The following is a 25,786-nucleotide window of genomic DNA, read 5'->3' as shown; positions in this document are numbered from 1 at the left end:
CAAAAGCATAAACTCCGACTTGGAATTTGGATAGTAATAGAATTTCTACACTTAAAAAATTGTGCTAGCCAAGAGATACCTACACATATACACACGCACACACACACACTCCAATATCATTTGCTTTGAGGATCATACAAGAATGAAGAACTCAAGAGCCTCCTGAATATCTACCTCCTCCATAAAGTGTTCCTTGATTAAGCTCTTATCTTCATATAATCCAATCGGCAAGAAAAGATGTATACATGTCCTAGAAAGAGGGGCTATGCTATGTCTTTTATTTCTTGTGTAATTACAACAACAACTGGAATTTGTATAGCATTTAACATACATTATCTCATTTCAGTCTAACAATCCTGTGATGCAGGCGTGGTCCCCATTTTATAAATGAGAAGAGAAGTTTTGAGAGTTTAAGGGATTTTTTCCCCCATATTCGAACATGTGGCTTAAGCAGAATTTGAATCTGGGATCTCTTGACTCAGAGACCAGCACTATGTCAGTGTTCTCCAATTTTTTTTTGATCATACACTCCTATCAGCGCAAAAGAAAAAATTGAGCACATATCCCCTATATATATATATATATATATATATATATATATATATATATGTGTGTGTGTGTGTGTTATGAATATATGAATCACATATATATCACACTAATAATCATGTACATTAGATATTTATGCAAAAAATAGACATTAAAGACAAAATAGACAAAAAAGACATTAAAGGGGGGGTGGGTAACAATAAAATAGTATTCGATCCTATAGTCATTAGGGAACAACTGGAGTATGGGAGTATCATGGTCCAATTTACACTTCAGGAAAATCACTTTGGCAGTTGTGGGAAGGATGGATTGGAGTGAGGGAGACAAGACGGAGAGCAAACAGGAGCTTATGCAATACTCAAAGCAGAGAACTTAACCAGAGTGGTAGCTTTGTGAATAGAGAGAAGGGAACATATGGGAGGGATTTTGTAAAGGTATTAACTGTAAGATTTGACAACTGACTCCATAGAGGCAGGAATAGAGGGGTCAGAGTAAGTGAATAAATGAAAGAATATTTATTAGGCTCTTAGTCTAGATCAAGTACTATGCTGAGAATTTCTAATACAAGTACAAAAGCAAGAACATCCCTGCCCTAAAGGACCTTACATCTTAAAAGGAAGACAATGAAGTTGGGGAAGGGAGAAACAAATATTTATCAGGGTTTTTATATGTGCCAGGCACTGTGCTAAGTGCTTTTTACAAACTTGATCCTTACAATAACCCATGAGATAGGTGCTATTATTATCCTAATTTTACAGTTGAGGAGGCAAATAGTTCGACTTGATCAGGGTCACACTGCTAGCAAGTCTGGATTTCAGTTCTTTCTGACTCCAAGCCCAACGTGTCACCTAATTGCCAGGAAAGGGTCTTTTGCTCTGAAAAGTCACAGGGGTGTGAGTGAAACCATAGGACAGTTCACTGACATACCTTTTTTAAAGTCAAGAGTAGTACTTATGTGATTACAGTTATTGGAGCAGAGGTGAAAAGGGGTAGAGATGAAAGGAAGCTTTGTCAGCAGGATGAAAAATGACTCATGTGAAGAAGAGGATGCATGGGTCCAGGAAGTTTAGAATTGAGTGTCTTAGCACTTCCTGGGCATGATCCCTGGACATCTGGTTTGGAGGATGGAATAATAACCACAGCAGGGCAGAAAATGGCCAAGATGAAGACAAGAATTTATGTTTTCAGGGAGTTCAGAGCTGAATTAAATTGAGGAGCTGGAGATGTCACTGAGCTGTCACCTGGGTGATTAGAAGGACAGTGTTACCCTTAGTGACTGGGAAATTCAAAAGAGGAATGGGTTTTAGGGAAAAGATAAAGTAATAAGATCTATGATGCAGATTTCAATCCATCCATGCCTGTCTATCCTTATATCCCTAATTCTGTCCTATCCAAAATAGAAAGAGGAAAGGGGAGTCTTCTGCTTACGTGTTACTGCCCTAGAGCACAGAGCCAGCCCATGGGTGCCTGCTACAGATGTCAGGAGATCTGGGAAAAGGATGTAGGAATGCTAGCAGAATGGTGGAGAGGGGGTTTTACCAACAGCACTGGTACGACGACTAGTCTCAGTTCCAGAATAGAACTTAGATTATGACCTCTCTGAGTGGAACATGCCAGGGCAAAAAGGGAGAAATTGTAAACTTGTGCAACCATGTGAAAGGAGTGGGGAAATGTGATTGTGTTGGAGACATGCCTTCAAATTAGCCATAGGGGGATGATGGGGTATGACTTATCTTTCTACCTTCTTGAAGGTTGATCATATACACCTTCCAGGGAGGTGAGGCTCCCACTATGGAGACTTGTATGTACTATACCACACTACCCTTGTCTAGGCCCTCCATAAATATTTGTTGTCTGAATGGAGAGGAAAAAGTTGCAAGTAAAAAGACCCATAAGGCATACAGGCTTTACATTTTCTCATATTAGGCCCTTCCTTTGTAGCTTTCACAATCTAGTATATGCACAAGATACATAACAAAGCAGTCCTATGTTTGAATTCAAGGTTCCTAAGCAAGTATTTCAGAAGAAGCTCCCGTTCTCCTTTGTTATTTGTTAAGTCAGTAGAGACCACCACTAGAAACAGTTCCTCCCTTTCATCTGGCCCAAGACCTTTTGAAAAGCAATGGCTGCTTAGGTAGTATTTGTGCCTATAAAAATAAGCAAGATAGTTAAAATTATAGAGCTTAGAGGCTGCTTTTAAAAAGAAAATATGTACATGTTAAGTGCAGAAATTAAAAAAAAATGTTTCACTAACCTACTAGCATTCTGTTCATTCTGATCTTCCCATCTCAAGCTCCGAGATGAGCATTAGAGTGACTAGGGGCTGGCCACAGAGCCCATCAACTTACCTATAGCGCATATGCTAATTCATTAAAAGACAAAAAAAACTCTACCATTCTTATAAGATAAAACATTACCATCTCTTTGTCTGATAAAGTAGAAGTGCATGCCTGTGCAAAAGCTAATTCTCCTATTCCAATGAAAAGAGCCTTTTTTATCTGTTTTTTCACCCTATAAATCTATATACCTTTGATTCATATCCTACTGCAAAGTATGCCTTCACATGTAAACCAACCCACTGGTTAACATTTAACAGAGTTTTTTTTTTTCCCCAAGTCATTAGCAGCTCCCAATATCACTTAAGATGTCTGAATTACTCTTTATTATGAGCCACTTGAAATGCAAATCACTTATGCAAAATTCTGTAGCTCTTGGGACAAAATCCAGATTGCCTACCAATATATGACCAAAACATTGAGTCTTCACAGCATTCTCCACCCCACCCTCCCAAAAAAGCATACACACTTCATATACCTATAACAGAACCAAGCTTCATTCCTTAGCATTTGAAATCTGTCATACATTTCACTTATAATGAAATTAGGACTTCTTTCAAGTCATCTAACTTTATAACAATCCCTCCTAAAGATCACTTCTCCCTTCACTTTTAAAAGCTTTACAAAACTTGCAAAACTGTGACAAAATTCCACAAAATTGAAAAGATATTGAAAACTGCAATGGAGTCTAACAAAATGTGATATCAACCTTTCTTCAGAGAGAAGAGCTTGGCTACCCCCCTCTTATTGACACATGGCATTAGAAATCATGCTGTAGGCTCATCTTTTGTAACTTAAGAATATTTGTAAATAATGTAAAAGAGCTTCTGTCAAAGGCCCCACTATACATTCATATATCCAAATGGGAGCCTCTGCCTTTCTGAATTCACGTGTTCTTCCATAACATAAGCACAGTTGAATGACATTCCTGATTCTCTTTGAATATCTGAAATCTGTTAACCTGTAATTACTTTCACTTTGCATGTGTCTGACATCGGGTAATGTAGCCTTGTAGTTAACTGGAAAACAAAGACTCTGCAGGAGACTGTTTCTCTTCACTCAAGATGAGGAGATTGAATTAAGGTTTAGAACAGATCAAGACATTGGTTTCTGGTTGAAATTTGGAAGGAGACAATTAGAACTCTCTCATTCGTAAGTCCTATGGGGTAGTGAAAATAATACTAGTCAAAGATAAAAAGATTTGGGTTCTAGATATGGCTGTGCTGCTAACTTTGTGTCTTTAAGAAGAAAGTATTTCATTTCTCTGGGGCTCAGTTTTCTAAAACGGATAACAATAGATGATTGCTATTTTAGCACTAAGATACTATGTCCCCATTAAATTACTGTAAATACACACACACACACACATATATAAATCTATATCTATATCTATATATATATATAAATGTTTTATCTCTTTTTCGGTAAGAGCAAGGGCGTTTAAAACTATTTCAGCAAGTGGGTCAGTGGCTACTTGTCTATCAGAGCCAGAAGAGATCCAACTGGTCCAAACCCCTCGTTTAGAGATGAGGAATCTGAGGCAGCTGATGCCAGAGTAGATAGAAGACAGATCTTGGAGGGAGGACACCAAAGTTCATATTCTCCTGCAGATACTTACAGCTGTGTGAGCATAGGCCGGTCACCTGTCCTCTTTGCGCCTGTTTCCTCTTTTATAAAAAGGGAGGCTTAGACTCAATGACTTCTAAGATCCCTAATAGATCTAAATCTATGATATTAAAGTGAAGAATAACAACAAAAAACCCCTTCCAAACCTATCAATTCATAGAAATGTGGAGATAGGGAACCAGGGATGGAATCTCACCCAACAAGCAACTCACTCAACAGAAATATCTCTGACATCCTTGCCCTCTGTTTATCTCCTTATTTGTCACCTCAAAGTGTCTGTAGCCCACTAAGTGCCATAGAATCCAAGTCTTCCCTCATCTTTTCATTGGCCAATCTTCCTCCAGCCACTGCTAAGGGAAAACTTGGCAACTGAGTCATAGCTGTTAGGACATGACATCATTAAACCAATTTGGAGGATTGGTCTCAAATTCTGCCCTGATGTCCATGAAAGAGCAATGCCATTACTAAGCGAAACAGGGTTAGCATGACAACATTACCCATAATAAACCTGGGGCTCATGAAGAATTTCAAGGAGGGAAATATCACAGCAATTGCAACATGAAACTATCTTTATTTCTCAACGCATTAGGCAAGGATTATTTTTAATACTTCTCCCTTAAGTAATCACAAATGTTTGTAGGACTTTTTTCCTCCTATGTAGGTACTGATCCAATAGGATTCTTCAAGTAGGACTAAAGTAACCTCTGGCTGGGACTGAAAGTACCATTCTAATTGGGTCTTCATATACTATTTCACCAGTTTGGACCAGGCATATTAAGAGTTTAGAATGACACATTGACTTTATTCATAGGGAATTATTTTAGTGTGTCTCCATTATGACACACGTGATTTGTATGACCAGGATTGGAAGCGGGGGTCAGAATGTTACAAATATGGGTGTAAATAACTAAATACAGAAACTTGGCTATTTACCAGACAGGTTTTACAGAGTGAATTTTGTCTGACCTGGCCGGTGTAATACAGAAAGACAGTTTTCATAGAGCTGATTAAATCTGAAATTAAGAAATCCAAAATAAAACAGTCAATTTATCTAGATAGTCTAAAAAGAGATTCAGTTAAAGGTCAATAACAAAATGTACAAGGAAGATACATAGTTTTACTTTGCAAAAATAACTGGCTCAAAAGTCTTAGACATTTATGTTTAAAAGCTTTAATGTCCTTCAAGTGTAATTTTAAAAGAAAAAAGGTATTGTTAGTAAAGCAAAAATGAAATCATGGCTACTTGGCTAAAGTTAAAAGAAGCAGAAGACTAAAACATTCTGAAAAAAAAGTGTTACAAAATGCTTAAAGAGTCAACCCTTTTCAAGGTTATATTATCTGAACAGGGGTAAGACGCTTAAGGTCTATTTTTCCCTTTCCAAAATTAGGGGGATCTGTCTATTCCTTGGATGGTGGGAGCCCCATGATCAAGTTGCACTGTCTGCCCCACCCCATTACATTTTACATAGGTGAAGTCATGTTAGACTGAGTACTAAGCATAGCCTCAAAGGGGAAAAGATTTTGTAATGGGGCTGTCTGGCTCCACTGTTCCCCAATCCCTTTAACACTTGGTGGTTGAGGAGGCAGTGTAATTATAGTAAACAGAAAGCCAAGGGAAGATACCTGTCTATTTTTTCTGTCTCTGTACCCTCTACACCTAGCACAGTGACTGGGATGTGGTTGATGTTCAATAAATTGTCATTGAAGTGTTGAGTGATTTGGAATCTGGAAAACTGGGTTTGTAATCCCAGCTCTGACACTTAATAGCCCTGAACACCAACAAGTTATTTAATCTTCTTGCATCTGTTTCCTCATTTGTTAAAAAAGAAAAAAAAAAGTATAATAATATCTGAACTCTCACTTCCCAGCCATCTCCAAACTATGCCACCTGCTCCCTTGCCATCATCCTCATGCCTCCCAGTGGAAATTTGAACTTTTTCCCTATATTCACCCTGAGGACTTATAGGTGTGTGTTCATCTTATTTTGCTTGGATTTAGGCCTCTATCTCACTATCTCCAAACCACAACGCCACCCCCACCCGATGCCTGACCCCCCCATACTTTCTAGCTCCCTTGAGAGTGTTGTTTAATCCAAGTAGAATATAAGGTCCTTGAAACAAAAATAACTTTATTTGCTTATATTTGCATCCTACGTGCACCTGAAATTTCCTCTATTAACTGAACTCGTGGTTTAACACTGACTTTTGACCATTCCCTGAGTGCCTTCTGGACCTCTCTCCTCTGTTCAGATGTATGGCTTTCACCCAACTCTGCGGGTCTACCTAGACTGCCATTTCTGTTCTTCATCTGTCTGCTCCAGCCCACTACCACTCAAGAACCATCTATGACAAATCTCTCTCTCTCTCTCTCTCTCTCTCTCTGTCTCTCTCTGTCTCTCTCTGTCTCTCTCTCTCTCTCTCACACACACACACACTCACACTCACACACACACACACACACACACACACACACACATCCCTCAAGTGATATTTCTTGAAAGGTCTATCTACTTTGTTTTGGTGATGGTTGGAGAGGTTTGAGGACTGACTCAATAATAATCTGTCTCTCTCTGTCTCTCTTCTCTCTCCCCTCCCCCTCCCTCCTCTCCATTCATATATATGTAGGGACATATGTATTTTATATATATATATATATATATATTCATATATATATGTATGTACATATATATATATATGTAGGGGTGTGTGTGTATGTGTGTGTATACACACACACATACACACACCCCACTATGATATGCTGCACCGATTTCAAAGCAGCTGAATACGCACATTTCAGCATTGTCCATTAACCAGAGAAGTTCACAATGACCAAGAGAAACTCATACTTGCAAATATTTCATTTATCCAATCAGATCATATATAGTGGGGCCTGTGTTCCATATTGGCAAATCAACAGCATAATAGGTAACGTTCCAGTGACACCTAGATTAGTTGTTTTTGCATACCAGATAGTAGAGCCACCACCTTCTTTCTATGATGTAGCACAGACTCCAGACTCACCACCGTTTACCATACTGTGCAAATACATAACTCTAAGCTGATCTGGAACCCCCTAAATTTGGGACTTGAGAAAATTTCCTCCATATCCAATCATTACTTTACTGTGTCCAAAATTTCACAAGATAAATGCATATTCATTTTGACCCTGAAACTCCAGCTAAACAAAACATTCCCTAAGGATGAGTGTATAAAGTTGAAATATAATTATAACTCTGTTTTTAAATAGTATACAGTTATTTTCAGTCTCAAGGAAAACCATTGAGGTTTAAGGTGGTCACTGTTTCCAGTACATGTCATCTGATGTCATCATACTCTAAATCTCTGCCTGACAGTATAGTACTATTGAGCTCAACCAACGTTAACACTTTTTTTTTTATTAATGTATAGAAATATCCCAGCATTCCAATGTACTGATTTATTGTGGCCATGTGAAAAGAATTGTGAGCAGGCCTTTAATAGCATATTTCTCAGAGTAGGAAACTTCTCTCAGCTGTCCATTTTGCAAGCCTCATGATTTAATTTTGGAATTTGCTTTGACTTGCTGACTGTATCAGGTCCTAAGTGCTCAGGAGAGACTCCTTTGGGGGAAAAAAAGTGAAGACATAATGCTTCAGGAAAATATGCAACATGTAACAACTTGGTCTCTCATAGAATAGGTAAGTTATTGGATAATTGTTCACACACATAAAATTATTCACATTATGAAATAGTAATTTACTGAAGAATTATTTTAAATTATGGTCACTTACAAAATTTTTGTTTATGCACATTTTCAGGAATATTTCTCATGATATAGATGTACCTCTATTCTGTAGTATTTCTTTGATTCTTTAGAATGTTACATTTTCATTGAAAATGAACATATACTACCATTTCTCATGATACATTAAAACCATCCACAGAAATACCATTTTATAGCCAACATTCTTGAATCACATCTTTTGACATTTTCTCAGCGGATGATCCCTTCTACTCAATTCTGAACTGTTTTCTGAACAATCGCTAATTATTTCCTCTCAAAGCAGAGTCAAGTTCACAGCAGTCTAATCCACTGTGTGGGCTATGTGATATGATAAACATCTGTCTACCTTGTCCTGTATAGGCAACGAGGCACAAAAGACCATGGCATCATCAGGTTATGCCTACAAAAGACCTTAGAGCTCAGCTAGCCCATCCACTCATTTGATAGGTGAAGTCCAAAAAAGTTAGGTGTTTTGCCCATAGACAGACCCAAGATTAAAACCTAGGTCTATTGACTCTAAATCCACGAATAAGAGATATTAAGGCCTAAAGGATCAGTCTATGCTGGTATCTAGAGTTACTGCAGACTTGCCTGTGTGAATTGGCTCTACTATCTTTGGTCTGAGTCAGAGAATTTGAGAGTTGGAAAGGACCTCAGAAGCCTTAGAGTCAAATCCATACACAAAAGGAATTATCACTATAATGTACTCAACAACTGCTTGTCAAACCTCTGCTTGAAGGCCGCCAAAGAGGGAAAACCCATAACCTCTTGAGACACACCATTCCACTTTTGGACAGCTTTTATTGTTAGCACATTTTTCCTGACATAAAACCTAAATTGGCTACTTTGCAATTTCCACACATTGTTCTTTGTTCTAATATGTGGGCCAAATAGAACATGCCTAATTATTCCCAGTTGTGACAGCCATACAAATACTTGAAGACAGCTATCATGTTCCCCTGGGCTTTCTCCAGGTTGCTCATGTACCATTATTGCTTCTTAAGAACTATTTGCTTGACGTAGAACTAGTTATCCTTTCTTTAGCAATGTCCAGAATAAAGTTTATATTGAATTCAACTTCCAGATAAATATGTGTGTGAGACAGACAGAGGCAGAGACAGAGAGACACACAGAGAGAGACAGAAACAGAGAGTGACATGAAGAGAGACAAGGAATTACAGAGAGAAACAACACTTTCAAACCTATGAAAACCATCTGCCTCATATAGTTAGTAGGGTTACATTTGATACATCTCATCAGATCATAAAAGAAGAACAAGGATATAAAGGTCATAGGACATCCAACTTTCAGAATATAATATTTGGTGTGAAGATCTTGGTATGGAGAGCTCCAGCCCAACTTTCACATCAGTGAGGAAGCCCTCAGGTCCCTGGGGTATTGAGATACTTTCAGGGATTCTCTAATGCCATTGCCAAAGACTAATAGTGAGGATTCTGATCTGAAACTAATGATGGTCCTTTTTATCTAGATGGTCTAGTCACATCGAGAGCAGCTGAACAGGTAAATATAAGCTTTTGTTCAGCTGTTTCAATAGTGTCTGACTCTGTGACCCCATTTCAGGTTTTCTTGGTGAAGATACTAGAGTAGTTTGCCATGTCCTTCTCCAGTTCATTTTACAGATGAGGAAACTGAGGCAAACAGGGTTAAGTACCTTGCCCAGGGTCACACAGCTAGTAAGTGTCTAAGGCCAGATTTGAACTCAGGAAGATGAGTCTTCCTGACTGCCAAGCCCGGCACTCTACTTAAGCTACTCTTCTGTAAAAAGAAAAAGAAACTCACAGGCAACTATGAGAGCAGCTACTGGCATAAACCTCTGAGGGCAGCTTTGAATTCAAACCCTGCACTGCCCTGCATACTTTGCTACCCCAAATCATCAGTCTAAGGCTTATGCTTCTACAGCAGGGGTTCTTAATCTTTAAAGATTATTTTTTAAATATCATAGGACACTTTTGGCAGGCTGGTGATTATTGAAGTAGCCGGCTGTTGAGTCTGCCTGTCTCAAGTCTCTCCCCACTCCACTCTAACCCCTATTCAGCCACTAATATGATTTTCCTACAGCAAGTCTAATCATAATAACCCCTTTACTCAATAAGTTCCAGTGGCTTCCTATTATTGTCTCTAGAATCAAATACAAAATGTACTGTTTGACATTCAAAGTCCTTCATAGCCTTGCCTTCTTCTTTCCAGTTTTTTATGTCTTATTCCCTGATACACATTCTTCCATCCACTGACACTGGCCTCCTGATTGTTTCATGAATGAAATACTCTACCTCTTGACTTCAGAGATTATCTCTGGCTGTCTCCCACGCCTAGAACGCTCTTCCTCCTCTGTGCCAACTATTGAACTCCCTGACTTCTTTTAAGTCCCAACTAAAAACCCATCTTCTACAGAAATCTTTCCCTAATCCCTCTTAATTACAGCACCTTCCCTTTGTTAATGATTTCCTATTTTTTTTTCTGAATATAGCTTGCTTTGTATATATTTGTTTTCATGTCTCCCCCACTGGAGTATAAGCTGCTTTAGGGTAGGCGCTGTCTTTTGCCTATTTTTGTAACCCCGGCACTTAGCACAGTACTTGGCACATAGTAGGCACTTAATGAATATTTATTAATTGATTAGTGAAGGCTATGGAACCCTTCTCTGAATAATAGCTTTTAGTGAATAAAATAAAATGCCTGCTATTATAAAGAAAGCCATTAATATTGAAATCCTTATCAAAATAACTTTAAAAGTTTATGAACCCCAGGTTACCTTTAAACTGTAACTTTTTATGACCAAATGTAGTGAATCTCTGACTTTGTAACCCTAAACCAACATGAGTGGCCTTATGAATGACTTAGCAACTTATACAAGTAAAGATAAAGCATCTACAATTCCAGAATGATGGTGCACATGCTCTGAGAGACAAGGGATAGCACCTTTGATATCTCCTCAATAACTAGGGCTCCTTAGTGGTCTAGGGTCCTTAGCCACACTGGTCAGGGTGGGAGGTATGAGACACTCAGCTGACCTTGGAGCAACATGGATATTCCATTTAGCCCCTCAACCCAAGTTAAGCTCAATATGACCACAAACTAATTAGGGGAATTCCAAAGTATTGCAGCTCGGAGCCTCAACAAGTATGTAGAGGATTCCAATGGAGAATGGTTATCTCAGGTCATATCTCAATAATTTATGCTTAAGACCTGAAGCCCCTTGAAATCAGAGTGGAGAATCACAACTATTCTGTTGCCATATTTCTGTGGAATTCATGCTATAAGAACAATAAGAAAAAGCTTATATTTTAAATCTTTTCCATCAAGGCTTTTGATCCCTTATCATTACTAAAATTAAAAATCTACTGTGAGGACAGAGAAATAACACTGTGACCATTTACCAAAGGATGATGCTAGACGCAAGAAATAAGTAATGTGCTGGGTAAAGAGACATTACTGTGAACAGGAGATATAGGTTCCCTTGAGTCACTCTCCAGATACCACATCTAAAGTCTGTTCTGTGATTCTCATTAGAGAAGAACAAATCATTTGAAGAAAGACACATGACACTAATAACCTTTGCTGGTGCTGGTCTGTGACTAAATATCAGTTATGTTGTGGGTTTCAGGAGGAACTATTTTTGCTTAGATGATATTTAATGTTAAAATATACTAGCGTTTCATTTCATTTTAACCTGGAGACCTTTGGTATTTATCAGATATACTGCTTCCTGGCCTGAGACTCTTAGTATTCCCATGATGACTAAGCCCTAGGAAATAAGCCATGGAAAAGAAACATGGATTTAGCCCTAGACTTTGCTTTTCCTTTAATAAAACCATTGTCTTTCAACAGTTTTAGTGCATAAACTAATTCAATGCGAAGTTATACAGAACAGTTATATGACCTTCCATGCCATCTTGGGGAGGGAGGGGGGAGGGAGGGGAGAAAATCTGGAACTCAAAACTATGTAGAACCATGTGTGGTAAACTAAAAATAAATAAATTAATTTAAAAAAGGGAACAAGAAGGAAAAACTTGGCAATTTTATCACTAGAAGAAGCTCTCACTAGCTTTTGAAGACTTCCTCCTCTGTGTGGGAATTAATACTACTTAGATTTCTGCTGACATGTTCTCCACTCACCCATGTCCTCAATCCTACAAGTAAGTGTTCAGAATGAAAGGGCTTTCAAGGAGGGGGTTGGTCATCCTAGCATTTCCTGTAGGAAGTCCAGCTACTCTGAGGAATGACCATCCCTTAAAAATCTGAGATTAAGCAAAAAGTAAGATGTAGAAGTATGAAGGAGGTGGGAGAGAGTGACAGAGAGAGACAGATAGTGAGTGAGAGAGGATGAGAGAAAAAGTGAGACAGTCAAAGAGGATGAGAGAGTAAGAAAGGATAAGAGTGAAAGGTGATGAGAGTGAAAAGTGATGAGAGTGAAAAGTGATGAGAGTGAAAAGTGATGATAGTGAAAGAAGACTGGAGTGAAAGAAGATGAGAGTGAAAGAAGATGAGAGTGAGAGTAAGAGAGAAGATGAGAGAGTATGAGAGAGAATGAGAAAGTACGAGAGAGAGTGAATGATCTAAGAATTCATATTTTCAATACTTTGGTAATAATACAAGTATATATGATACTTCCACTAGGATACAGAAATTTTAAAAGTAACAGTCTGTTTTGTTAAAACTGTCAGGGAAAATGAACGACCATTTTAAGAATAAAGAATGAATTTAGCTTTAATGAAGCTGAATAAGAAAGAGAAATATGGCAGGTAATTTCCAAAGCTTGCTATAAAAAGCCTTGGAAACAGGAATCTTTAATGTATGCTTTTTGTCTGTTAGCTTTTTATATGTTCATGACTTAGAAAATTAAATTTTAAAATTATGACTCCAAGAGCAAAAGCTGAGAAGAGGGAGAATACTGTGGTAAAAGGGTTTTAAACTATATGTTTGTATGTATACATACATATATGTGTAAACATATATGAATGTAGGCACATGCATACCTACACACTTGATCTACATGGCCCAATTCACCTGTGCCTGCTTTCTGAAGCATTTCTAGAATCACAGCATTTCTTCAGCGGGGGGAAAAAAGCCTATTGTGGTTGTACATTGATGAGCCTTCATCGCCTAGACCCCTCTGTTCATTTTCTAATCTGCTCATTTTAGAAATTCATAAAGGAAGGTAGGTGGCCAAATCAGGCCTGTGAATTACAGCAATAACAGTAAATTGTCAGTCTTGTATCTGGTTTTCAATTTTCCTCCAATGTTTCTTAGACCACACCTTCTTTCCTGTATTCCAGGTTTATCCAGATGTTTGTTTCATCACCTACTTTTCAATCCACTAGAAAATTCCAGATTCTAACAAATGTACAAGAAGCACATTGCAAATGTAGGAACTAAAATAATCATTTTCTGATGCCAGTTTTTCCTCTTCCAGAATGAATGATTTCCTATTCAAGGAAGATGGGAAGAGGACAAAACTGAGCAGCCATCTGGGGGAGAAGCTAAAATTAGGGCACTCTATGCAGGACTGGAGGTAAACAGGATGGGCCTTTGGATCTCACGGGAATGTAGTTCTCAGGTATGTTTCCAGATATAAGCACTGAGAGTTGGTCAGTTGCTAAACTGATTTTTTGGATTAGATTCATTTTACCAGGTTGAAGTAGTTCAAAGTATTAGCTAACTTCATTTGGATCTTAGATACATAAAGCAGAGTTTTTGAGCTGGAAGGAACGTCAGTTATCATCTTCTCCAGTGAATGGGAAAACTCATTTAGGGCTTAAGACCCAAAGCTACTTGCCCATGGCCACACAGATTGTTGATTGATTGATTTGTGTATTTTAAGTCTCCTTGGTTACATAAAGACAGACAATTTCAGCCTTTTGGACTGCTGTACAGAATGAGTAAGTCCGGTTCTTTAAAGCCATAGAAATAAAGATTTAGGGCTCAAAAGAACATTCAAAGTCTTGGAGTTTAATGCTCTTCTTTTATAAGGGAGGAATTAGGTTCACAGACATGACATAATTTTGCTCAAGGTCTCTTAAGCAGTAAGTAACAGAGTCAGAAGACTTCAGACCAGGTCCTCAGATTCTAAATTCTCCTTCCTCCATGGTCTGCTCTGATGTTTGACTAGTTAGTACACGTGTGACCAACCGCCACAACCAATCTTTACTTGGACAGCCCACATTGCTTTGGAGACCTCTGCCAGACCCCTATCCTTTCTTCTCTTTGAATAAGTTTTCAGAGTGTGACATTACTGCTATTATCGTATGAGCTTCATCAAGGATTCTGTTATAGAAAGGGGGCTCTCCTCTTTTCTCAGCACTTGACGGCAGAGCAGGAGTCCTTGCATCTTCCGTTCCTATGGGGATAGCAAGCTGGGGACGGGGAGTGGCGGGGGGGCAGGGGGCCTAGCGGGTAGGGAGGTCACTATAGAATCATCCTTCCCTTCCCTCAGCAGAGAGTCAAGGGGACTGCTAGGGCAGAATGTTGCTGGCATTTGTCAAACCTGGTTATTCTATCAGTTTTTGCTTAACTGTTTTCTTTGTTACATATGAAGATTCAATTCTGGACTAAGGGAGGGCTGGAAGCATTTTCAGAAACAAAAGGCATTAAGTGGAGCTACTTTTAAAAACACATTCAAAGGTAGCCATTAATGGACCATAATGGTGGTCATTGTGCAGCCAAGCATGACTGAACGCCATAGGCATCTTACAGAAGACTAAGAGCTACCCCTTCCCAGTAATGGAAAACTCTTAACTAATTGAAAGGAATTGTTGTCTTGTCCTAGCTGGAAGAATGTGCGAGAGCAAGCCGGAAGGCTTGGTGTAATTTTTCCCACTCAATAATTTTGACTCTAAATTTGACGTGACATTTTGAATACCCTCTACCACTGCAATACATGATTACTCTGGGCAAAGATCAAAGCCTACAGCAATAATGATCACAATTCTAGAACCTCTTGACAAAAGTCTGCAAATAATAGGACTGGCTAACCTGTGCATTGGACACTGTCTTTAGTGGGAAGCAATGTGCATTTAGTAGGCAGCTAGGTGAAGTAAAATAGAGCGCTGGGCCTGGAGTCAGGGAGACTCATTTTCCTGAATGCAAATCTGGCTTCAGGTACTTATTAGCTGTGTGATTTTGGGCAAGTCCCTCAGTTTCCTCATCTTTAAAATGAGCTGGAGAAGGAAGTGGCAAACCACTCCAGTGTCTTTATCAAGAAAAGCCCAACTGGGATCACAAAGTGTGAGACAGGACCGAAAAACAACTGAACAAAAGTGTGTGCATGAACTCATTCAACTCTCTTCTGTGCTTAGATTTATTTTTTTTATCCCAACCTTTCCCTTTTATCTCATCACAACCCCTATGGTCCTTACAGCTGTCCCTTTTGAATTCTGCTAGTCCCGAATATGTTCCTCTTTTCACAAAAACATCGAATGTCAGGACTGGAAAGCTGGATATAAGCCCATCTAATCCAACTCCTTAATTTTGTGGAGCAGTAACTAACCTGAATCTTAGAGACACAAAGTGACTTTCCCAAAGTTGCACAGCTTGGTGTAGCACCAATGTTGAGACCAAGGTCTCCTGATCTCCCTTTAGTACTCTTTCTACTAAGGCACCAATTACCACATATTGAAGCAAAAGACTCGAAACCTTGAATTTCATAAAGATATAATGTTCAGGACAACATGAACACTCACTGAACTTAGTACAGGCAATGGTTTTGGGGTAAATGTTTCCAAATTTTGAATGACATTATACACAAAAAGTCCACACTACCAAACTTGTCTTTCAATGTGAAAGCCTGTTATGTTGAGAACATACCTGAAAGGACTATCTGAGAGTCATTTAATATTTTTCTTTTAACAAACGTTACTAATCCTAAATTATACTTGGTTAAAATGGAAAATCCTGTTAGTGCCTCTTCAAAAATGATAAATGCTTCCTCCATTTTTCAATAAATTATTTATATTTTGCACTTCTGTCATTGTTGAAAATTATGGTAATGATGCAATTTCAAACATATGAGCTATTAACATTTTAATGGCATTTGAAAAACATTAATCAAATTTATATGTTTTTCTCCCAAAATGTGACATTGTCCTGTCACATTTTATACCAAATTCATTAAGCACATTTAGTTTAATCGACTGAAGACAAGCTGCTGGAAGGCCTTTTTTTATTTTTTTATTTTGCAAGTGACAGGCAGTCATACTTCATTCTTTTACTACCCACTGACTTAGTGAAACAAATATGGTTTTTCCTTTTGTCACAAAAGGAGCAGCCAGAGGATGATCCAATGCATTGTTCCCTAAGTATAGTTTTGTGAACAAATGATTGCACAGATTTACTTGCAGCTAATAAACTAACTCATTCAGAGCTTTAGGACATAAGAGATCTTCATGCTGGATGCCCTCTGTAACAGAATTCTTGTCCTGTTTTTTTAACCAATTTAAAGCAAAAAGTACACTTTAAAAAATCCTTATTTTTATTTTCCTGAATTGTGGTGTTTTGTTAGAAAGAGAACCAATTGCTGCCTCATGAGTTTTTCCCCTCAGTGTTTTGAAAAGCAAACGTACCCATACACTTTATTAGCTTACTTGCATCAAACAAGGTGCTATGCCAAGAAATCAGATCAAAGTGTTATGCTAACCTTCAAAGTTGTTGCTGTGACCACTTTCAGATGACATCTTATCAAAAGATGTTTTCCCACCTTTCTTGTCTGGATCTTTCACAGGACTGATGGGACGGCTACTGGGCTGACTCTTCAATACTGGGGAACACAAACTTCTCTCGGTTTCCACTTCCTGTTAGAAGACATTAAGGGGATGTGTGTTAAAAGCTATCAGTAGGAAACAGATGTGGTTTTCAGAGGGTTGGGAAGGCAAGAGAAAGAGAGAGAGAGAGAGAGGGAGGAAGGGGGGGCTTCTATCGCAAGGGATATTTTCCAATAAGCTTCAGGGTAAATTTCTATAATTTTGCCAAGAACTACAAATGCATGTATACTGTTCAGTTTACATTTCAGGCACCAGTTCGATTTCTGATTTAGCTTTTCTTTCATGTGGCTTTATTCCACCTTCTCACAAAGAATGAGAAAGTGGAAATAAGGGTCATAATCTAACGCAATGCATGCTAATGTATGCAGTTTACTGAGTCCAGAAAAAGTCGATAGGTTGAAATCCAAAAAACATTAATGTATCAACATTATGGGCTGAAGACAGAAGGAAATGAGATTTTTTTTTAAATTTCATGCCAACCTTGTTATATTTCAAAAGAATTATCAGTATCTGAAATAAAGAACCAATGCAGTTATATGCCATTAAATAAAATTAAAGGGGGGGAACCCATCATTTCCTTTACTACAGTGACTCCAAAGTATCTTCCACAGAAAATGTATTGGGGGATGTATATTTATAATTAAAATTTTGAGTATTTTATTTTTGTAAAAGTTAGAAAAAAGGAAAAAGGAAACAAATATCAATTAGGTTTACAAATTGGGAGGCCAGTATTCCTCATTTGTTAGTCTGTTAATTCCTCATTTGGAGCAAAATAGTGCCATGGATCAAATGCTGAATTAGATGTCAGAAGGACCAGGTTCAGAGCCTGCCTCTACTACTTAATAGTTGTATGGCCATGGGCACACGACTAAATTATCTGAACATCAGTTTCCTTGCCCATAACATGCTTGTGATCTCATAGGATTGTTGTAAAGCTCCAATGAGATCATGTACTTAAAGAGTTTTGAAAACTTTAAACTATTCCACAAATATCAATTACTATTTGTATCTAACAACCCAAAATAGGAGCTCCATGATAAGTCTTGAAGAAAATCTTGAAAGAAAAAAAAATGTGCCAAGATACAAGCTAATTTTGAAAAATAAAAATGGGAAAATAGGCAGAAGGTTCTCCTCTACACGCTCGTGAGATCTGGATGTTCACCCTCAGAGTGTTCCTGGCACATAGCAAATGCTTAATAAATGCTTGTTGACTTGCTGACTTCTAAACAAACAAGGCAGTAATGTAACAAGTCACTTTTCACATTTATTGAACCTTCAGTAGAGGCCTTAATGAATGTGACTTCAGGTTGGAGAGGCAGCTCCTAGCTCTAAAAGCACTTTTTACAGTAGATTACTTTGCTGCATCTTCATCTGTCATAGGAAGAAACAGAGCTCTTTGTCTAAATAACCCTTTGGCATATTTTCTGAAGTGCACATCAATTAAAAGACGAGCTGCTAAACAATTTCAATGTGCTGTGGCCTATTTGCATATACTTAATCACCTCTTGTTTAAACAATGTGGCTCCATTGTTCATAATTCTTTTTTATTACTGTCATCATAAATTGAAGTTGGGTTCAAGGTAGGTTAGGCTAAATCAGTCTAAGATTGTTTTTCTTTATGTTTTTTTTAATTTAGTTTTCATCCATTACTGGACAGTTAAGGTAAAACCTTGGGGGACAATGTAGATTTTTAAAAATGAAGGAAGATTACCCTTAATAATCATCATTAAACAATATTTCTTGAGCAAAACACCTGAGAATCAGTCCCTGTGCCAGTCACCTACTGTAAACTCCAATTTGTACAAGATAAATATAACAGCATGCACTCTATTCAAGACAATAATGCAAATGGGCTAGTGAAATATTTTTATTTACTGTATTTGAAATGCCAAGCTCCCACAGATATATAAGAATTCATTCCATACTATTGTGTTACAAGAAGTGGTGAGCAGGCTGAATTTAGGAAAACCTGAAAAGATTTAAATGAACTTAAACAAAGTGACACGAACAGAACCAAGAGAACACCGTACACAGTAACGGCAACATTGTGCCCTTCTCAGTAATATAATCATCAAAAACAATTCCAAAGGACTCGTGATGGAAGATGCTATCCATATACAGAAAAAGAACTGATGGAGTCTGAATACAGATAATTGCATACTATTTTCACTTTATTTTTTGTGTGGTTTTATTCTCTTGGTTTGTTTTTTTCTTTTTTTCACAACATGATTAATGTGGAAATGTCTTCCACATTATTTAACATATATAAGCTAAAGCAACTTGCTTACCATCTTAGAGAAGAAGGAGGTGAGGAAGGGAAGGAGAAAATTTAGAACTCAAAATTTTTAAAAATGAATGTTAAAAATCATCTTTATGTGTAACTAGAAAAAAAACCAAGTTAAAAAGAAAAAAAAATAGTTCATTCCAGAAAATGTACATTTTCCTCAAACATCTTATCAACATATACCTTGACATTCTGTGACTTCACTACAAAAGCAGGTAGTGAAAAGTATGTTGGAAAATAGTGTTCCAGATTAAGAAATTAAAAAAAAACAAACAAACAGGGGAAAGAGTACTGATTTTTAAATTAGAAAACCTGATTTCAAATCTTAGTTCTGCTACTGTATGACCTTAGGCAAGTTACTTAAGCCTTTCTGGGCCTCAGTTCTTAATCTGTTAAAGGAGGGGTTAGAAGAGATGGCCTCTAAATTCCCTTGTGAATCTAAATCTGTGATCTAATGGTAGTCTATTCAGAAGTCTAACATTCATATAAAATGAAGATTTTCTTCAGGAATAGTGTCAAATGGCACCAGAAATGTTGAATAACTTTTTAAATCTTATGCTAATATCAAGACAACAGGCCAAATACCTTTTAGTCTTACCTCCCACCCCACAACACTGCAGTATACTCTAATATATCCTTAAATCCTCACCAGTATTGTAAAGGCCAGTGGTCTACAATTATATCCTCTTTGCTTATCACTCCCCTTACTTTTAAGTTTTCAGCACCTTTTCTTATGTTATATTCCCTTCTAAGAATGTAAGCTCCTCAAGGACAGGGATTGTATTTTTTATTTATATTTGTATTCTAAGCACTTAGTGTAGTAAGCACTTAACAAATGTTTTATCTCACATTTTATGTGTCTCCAGGGTAGACACATATAAAAAAATTGACTCTGTCTTAGAAAAAACAGAACAAAAGATTAGTTATTCCAAATTAGCTAACATGTCCAAAATAGCCAGACTACCAATAAGTTAGTGAAAGTGCCCAAATGAATACTGACTTTTTTAAAAAGATGATAAATCTAAGACAGCACCATATACAACTGAACACCTCCAACTCAACTTATCTAAACACAACGTGGGATTTCAAAAATAAGAAATGCAAAAAAAAGCAAAGACATAGATACCTCTTCTTAAAGAAAAATAATCTCTGTAAAAACTGTCATCATTATAAGGAGACCCAAAATGTGCTCAAATTCCTTATTAAGTAGAAGTCAAGGTCAATATGTGGTACAAACTCTTTTGAAAAGCATCATGGAGAAGGACTGAAAATGATGATAAGCAACATCAACTAATAGAACAATGAAAAATCTTAGAGGGATATAAGACTGCAAATGTATAGGAAAGACAACCCTACCAGATATACACTAGATTGTTTATATACTAAAATCAAGAGAGGGAAAGTAATAGATGTGCAATGGAACAGATTTTATAGTGTCTACAATTTGATGTAGTTTCATCTTTGAAAATTGCCTAACCACAATATTTGGACCCTATATTTCAGTGCCTGATGCTTGAGGAAGGAATCACTCAGTCTATACACATTTCTTAAGCAACTACTGTGTTTCAGGAACTGTGCTGGGGATACAAAGAAAAGTAAAAGACAGTCCCTGCTTTCAAAGATATCTCAATCTAATAGGAGAGAAAATATGCAAACAACTATGCTGTTTGTTATGTTATACATGTTATAAGGGGCAGCTAGGCGGTATAGTGGAGAGAGTATTGGGCTTGGAGTCAGGAAGACCTGAGTTCAAATTTGGCCTCAGACACTTACTAGCTGTATGCCCTGGGCAAGTCACTTAACCCTGTTTGCCTCAATTTCCTCATCTGTAAAATGAACTGGAGAAAGAAATGGCAAACTATTCCAGTATCGTTGCCAAGAAAACCTCACTGGGATCATGAAGGAAAACTACTAAAAAAAAAAAAGACTGAACTATAAGGGCCTACATCAGAGTGGTGGCAGTTCAAAAGAAAAAGGAGGCATAAATGAGAGATATTTTGAAGATAAAATCAACAGGCCTTGTCAATAGATTGGATATGGGGTGCAGGATGAGAGTAAGGAATTTGGGATGATATTAAGCTTGTGAGACTGGGTGACTGAGAGAATGGTAGTATAGCCAACAGTTATAGCAAAGTTAAAAAGAGGGGAAGTTTTGAGAGAAAAGATAATGAGTTCAGTTTACAAGATTTTGAATTCAAGGCATCCAGTTCAACATGTCCAATAGGAGTTGATGATAAGAAGTCAGTGAGATGTTAGGGATGGATAAGCAGATTTGAGAATCATAAGCTGAGATGATGGGAGCTAATGTGATCACCCAGTGAAATAGTATACAGGGAAAACAAAAAGCAACTGAGCCTAACCAAGTACAGAAAAAAAAGGAAATCCATCTTTTCTCCTTTTTTAAATTTAAAAAAGTTATTAATATCACATTTTTATAACCTTCATTTCTGAATATGCCCCTTCCTCTCCTATAATGAGAGAGCCATCCCTTGTAATAAAGAATAAAATAGAGTAGAAAAAAGCAGTTCATAAAAACTAGCCATCCCACTGACCAATTCTGACACTGTCTTATACCCATGGTTTCTTACCTATGCAAAGAAAGAAAGGAGACCTGTTTTCTCATCTCTTCATCAGATCTAAGCTTGATCATTACAATTACATGTTCAATCAATGTAAACTGTTATGGTCACTTGTAATGTTTACTTATTTCTAGACCTGACACAATTTTGAAGTAACTGATGGATACATTTTCAAGATATCTCAAAGAAGATATCAAAGAGATGGAATAAAAAAAATCCCAAATGGCATTATTAATGAAATAGAACAACTGATAAGTTATCAGCAACTAATAACCCATACGCCCACTTTCTCATCTCTACAAAATCTTTTTGAGAATAATTTACAACCTTGAAATCTGATGATGCAGCATGTTTTCTGCTTCTCAGTAGAAAAGTGATGGACTAAAGGTGCTGAAAGAGATGTACACTTTCATAGTCAATAGAGTTGGTTTGTTTTGCTTAATTATACTTATTTGTTACAGAGAAAGGGAAAGTCATTGTAAGTGAAAGTAAAGTAAAAAAAGATCAATGAATCCTTCTGTACCCTTGAGCGGCATTTGACAGTCAATCACCTTCACCACCTCCTATGTATTCTCCTCTCTAGGTTTTTGCAACCTTGCTTTCTCCTGATTCTTCTACCTTTCTGATTGTTCTAGCAGCTGCCTTTACTTGACCTTTATCTAGGTGAGAACCACTAACCAGGAGTTTCCCTCAGAGTCTATTTGGGGCCCTCAGCTCTTCTTCTCTACTATCTCTCCTGGAGATCTCATCAATTCCCTCCCATAAGTTCGATTATTTTCACTACGCAGATTGTTCCCATAACTATACATCCATCAATAGTTTATCCTGAAATACAGCCATGTAACACCTTTTGAACATCTCAAACCCAATATGTCCAAATCAGAGCTAAATATCTATCTCTCTAAACTCCAGCTTCTTCTCAATTTTCCTATCACTGTCTTAGGGCACCACACATCTGCAAGTTATACAAGCTTACAACCTTGATGTCATCCTCAACTCCTTATTTGCATTCACCCCACCTGTTGTGTAGATGGGGCAATGGATACAGGCCTGAAATCAGGAAGACCTGAATTCAAATTCAGCCTCAGATATTTACTTATTGTGTGGTCCTGGGAAAGTCACTTAGCCCCCATTTGCCTCAGTTTCCTCATTTGTAAAATGGAGATAATAATAGCACCTACCTCCCAGGGTTGCTGTGAAGATAAAATGAAATAATAATTGTAAAGTACTTAGCACATTGCCTATCATCTAGTAATCACCACATAGATGTTAGCTATTCATATTGTCGATTTATCTCCACTGATTCAGCCACCACCACCCCTTCCCCAGTATAGGACCTCACTGCCTCATACTAGGACAACTTCAATGGATTTCTGGTTGGTTTCTCTTCTTCAAGTCTTGCCCCACTCCAGTCCATCCTCCTTATCTGCCAAAGTGATTTGCCCGAAATGCAGGTATTACCCTATTATTCCATCCCAGCACTGCCCTCAAAATCATATGGCTTCCTATTACTTACACAATCAAATATTAATAATAGCTAGCATTTATATGATGCTTTAATGTTTGCAAAGTGCTGTACATATATTAAATATTTTGATCCTCACAACAACTCTATGAAATAGGTGAATTGGTGACAGTCTCAAAAAGAAATCCTGGAAGAGCTCAAAAAGGATTTTAAAAATCAAATAGGAGATATAAAAGGAAAATTAGGAAAAGAAATGAGAGTGGTGCAAGAAAATAATGAAAAAGGGTCAACAGCTTGATAAAGGAGGGATAAAAAAATAAGCCCAATGGTTAAAAAAAAGCACAAAAATTCACTATAATAAAGAACTTCTTTAAAAGCAGAATTGGTCAAATGGAAAAGAAGGTACAAAGGTTCACTGAAGAAAATAATTCCTTAAAAATAAGAATTGGGAAAGTTTGACTCTGTAAGAGATCAAGAATCAACAAAATAAAAAGAATGAAAAAATAGAAGAAAGTGTGAAATATCTAATTGGGAAAAGAACTGACTTAGAAAATAGATCAAGGAGAGATAATTTAAGAATTATTGTACTACCTGAAAACCATAATAAAAAAAGAGCTTGGACACCATCTTTCAAGAAATTATCAAGGAAAATGCCCCTGATATTCTACGACCAGAGGGTAAAATAGAAATTAAAAGAATACAATGGTCACCTCCTGAAAGAGACTCTAAGGTGAAAACTCCCAGGAATGTTATATCCAAATGTCAGAGCTCCCAGGTCAAAGAGAAAATATTGCAAGCAGCCAGGAACAATTCAAATATTATAGAGCCACAGTCAGAGTCACATAAAATTTAGCAGCTTCTACAATGAAGGGTCAGAAGGCTTGGAATAAGATATTCTGGGGGACAAAGGATCAAGGATTACAACCAAGAATCACCTACCTGGCAAAACTGAGTATAACACTTTAGGGGGAAAGTGGCATTTAACGAAATGGAGAACTTTTAAGCATTCCTGATGAAAAGAACAGAGCTAAATACAAAATTTGACTTTCAAATACAAGACTCAAGAAAAACACAAAAAGGTAAACAGGAAAGAGAAATCATAAGAGATTCAATAATGTTAAACTGTTTGCATTCCTACATGGGAAGAAGATACTAGTAACTCTTGGAAGATTTATCATTCTTAAGGCAGTAGAAGTATACATATATAGAGAGTACAGGTGTGAGTTGACTATTATGGGATGATATCTTAAAAAATTAAATTAAGGGCTCTAAAAGAAAGATGTGTTGGCAGAAGGGGGAAGAGAGTGGTAGAATGGGGTAAATTATCTCACATAAACAGGCATAAAAGAGTTTTAACATTGGAGGGGAAAATGGAGCGGGTAGCAGGCAGTGTTTGAACCTTACTCTCATCAGAATTGGCTCAAGGGGGGAATTACATATACACTCAGTTCGGTAAAAATCTATCTTATCCTATAGGCAAGTAAGAGAGAAGTGGCATTAGAGAAAGTGAAGGCTGATAGAAAGGACAGCAGATTGGGTGAGGTGGTAGTCAGAAGCAAAATAATTTTGAGAAGGGATGGGGTGAAAAGGGAGAAAAGGATAAACTGGAGGAAGATAGGATAGAGAGAAATACACAGTAATCATCACTGTGAAAAATACACTGTAGCAAATTTCTCTAATAAAGGCCTCATTTTTCAAATATATAGAGAACTGAGTTAAATTTATAAGAATACAAATCATTCCTCAATTGATAAATGGTCAAAGGATATGAACAGACAGTTTCGAGACAAAAAAAGTAAAGCTATCTGTAGTCATATAAAAAAGTGCTCTAAATCACTATTCTTAAAGAAATATAAATTAAAACAACTCTGATGTACCACCTCGAACCTATCAGACTGGTTAACATGACAGAAAATGAAATTGACAAATGTTGTAGAGACAATTGGGACACTAAAGCATTATTGGTTGAGTTGTGAACTGATCCAACCGTTCTGGAGCGTAAATACTTTAAAATTGGGCATACTATACTCTTTGGCCCAGTAATTCCACTACTACATCTGTATCCCAAAGAGACTTTTAGAAAGGAAAGTTAAAAGACCTATATATACAAAAATATTTATAGCAGCTCTTTTTGTGGCATCAAAGAATTACCAAATCGAGTGGATACCCGTCAGTTAGGGAGTGACTGAACAAGTCATGGTATGTAATTGTGATAGAATGCTAGTGCTAGCACACAAGAAATGATGAGCAGGATGCTTTCAGAAAAACCTGGAAAGGCTTACATGAACTGATGAAAGTGAAGTGAACAGAACCAGGCGAACATTGTACACAGTAACAAGCAGTAGTATAAAGATAACCAACTGTGAAAGACTTAGCTATTTTCAGCAATTCAATGATCCAAGACAATTTCA

At 37.3% G+C, this 25,786-nt stretch overlaps 1 protein-coding gene across 2 annotated transcripts in view; it reads right to left on the bottom strand.

Annotated features, from left to right (window-relative positions):
- XIRP2 (xin actin binding repeat containing 2) overlaps positions 1 to 25,786 on the bottom strand; it is a 423,417-nt gene that overhangs the window by 135,719 nt on the left and 261,912 nt on the right. For both annotated transcript variants that reach the window (XM_036746228.1, XM_036746227.1), the window contains exon 2: positions 16,924 to 17,077. In XM_036746228.1, coding sequence (XP_036602123.1) covers positions 16,924 to 17,077 — 154 coding nt within the window. The remainder of the gene's footprint in view (positions 1 to 16,923; positions 17,078 to 25,786) is intronic.

The sequence above is a fragment of the Trichosurus vulpecula genome, chromosome 2 (assembly GCF_011100635.1).
Source record: "Trichosurus vulpecula isolate mTriVul1 chromosome 2, mTriVul1.pri, whole genome shotgun sequence".
Classification (NCBI taxonomy): Eukaryota; Metazoa; Chordata; class Mammalia; order Diprotodontia; family Phalangeridae; genus Trichosurus; species Trichosurus vulpecula.
Note: the sequence above shows the minus strand (reverse complement) of the source record. Positions and strands in the feature narration are given on the sequence as shown.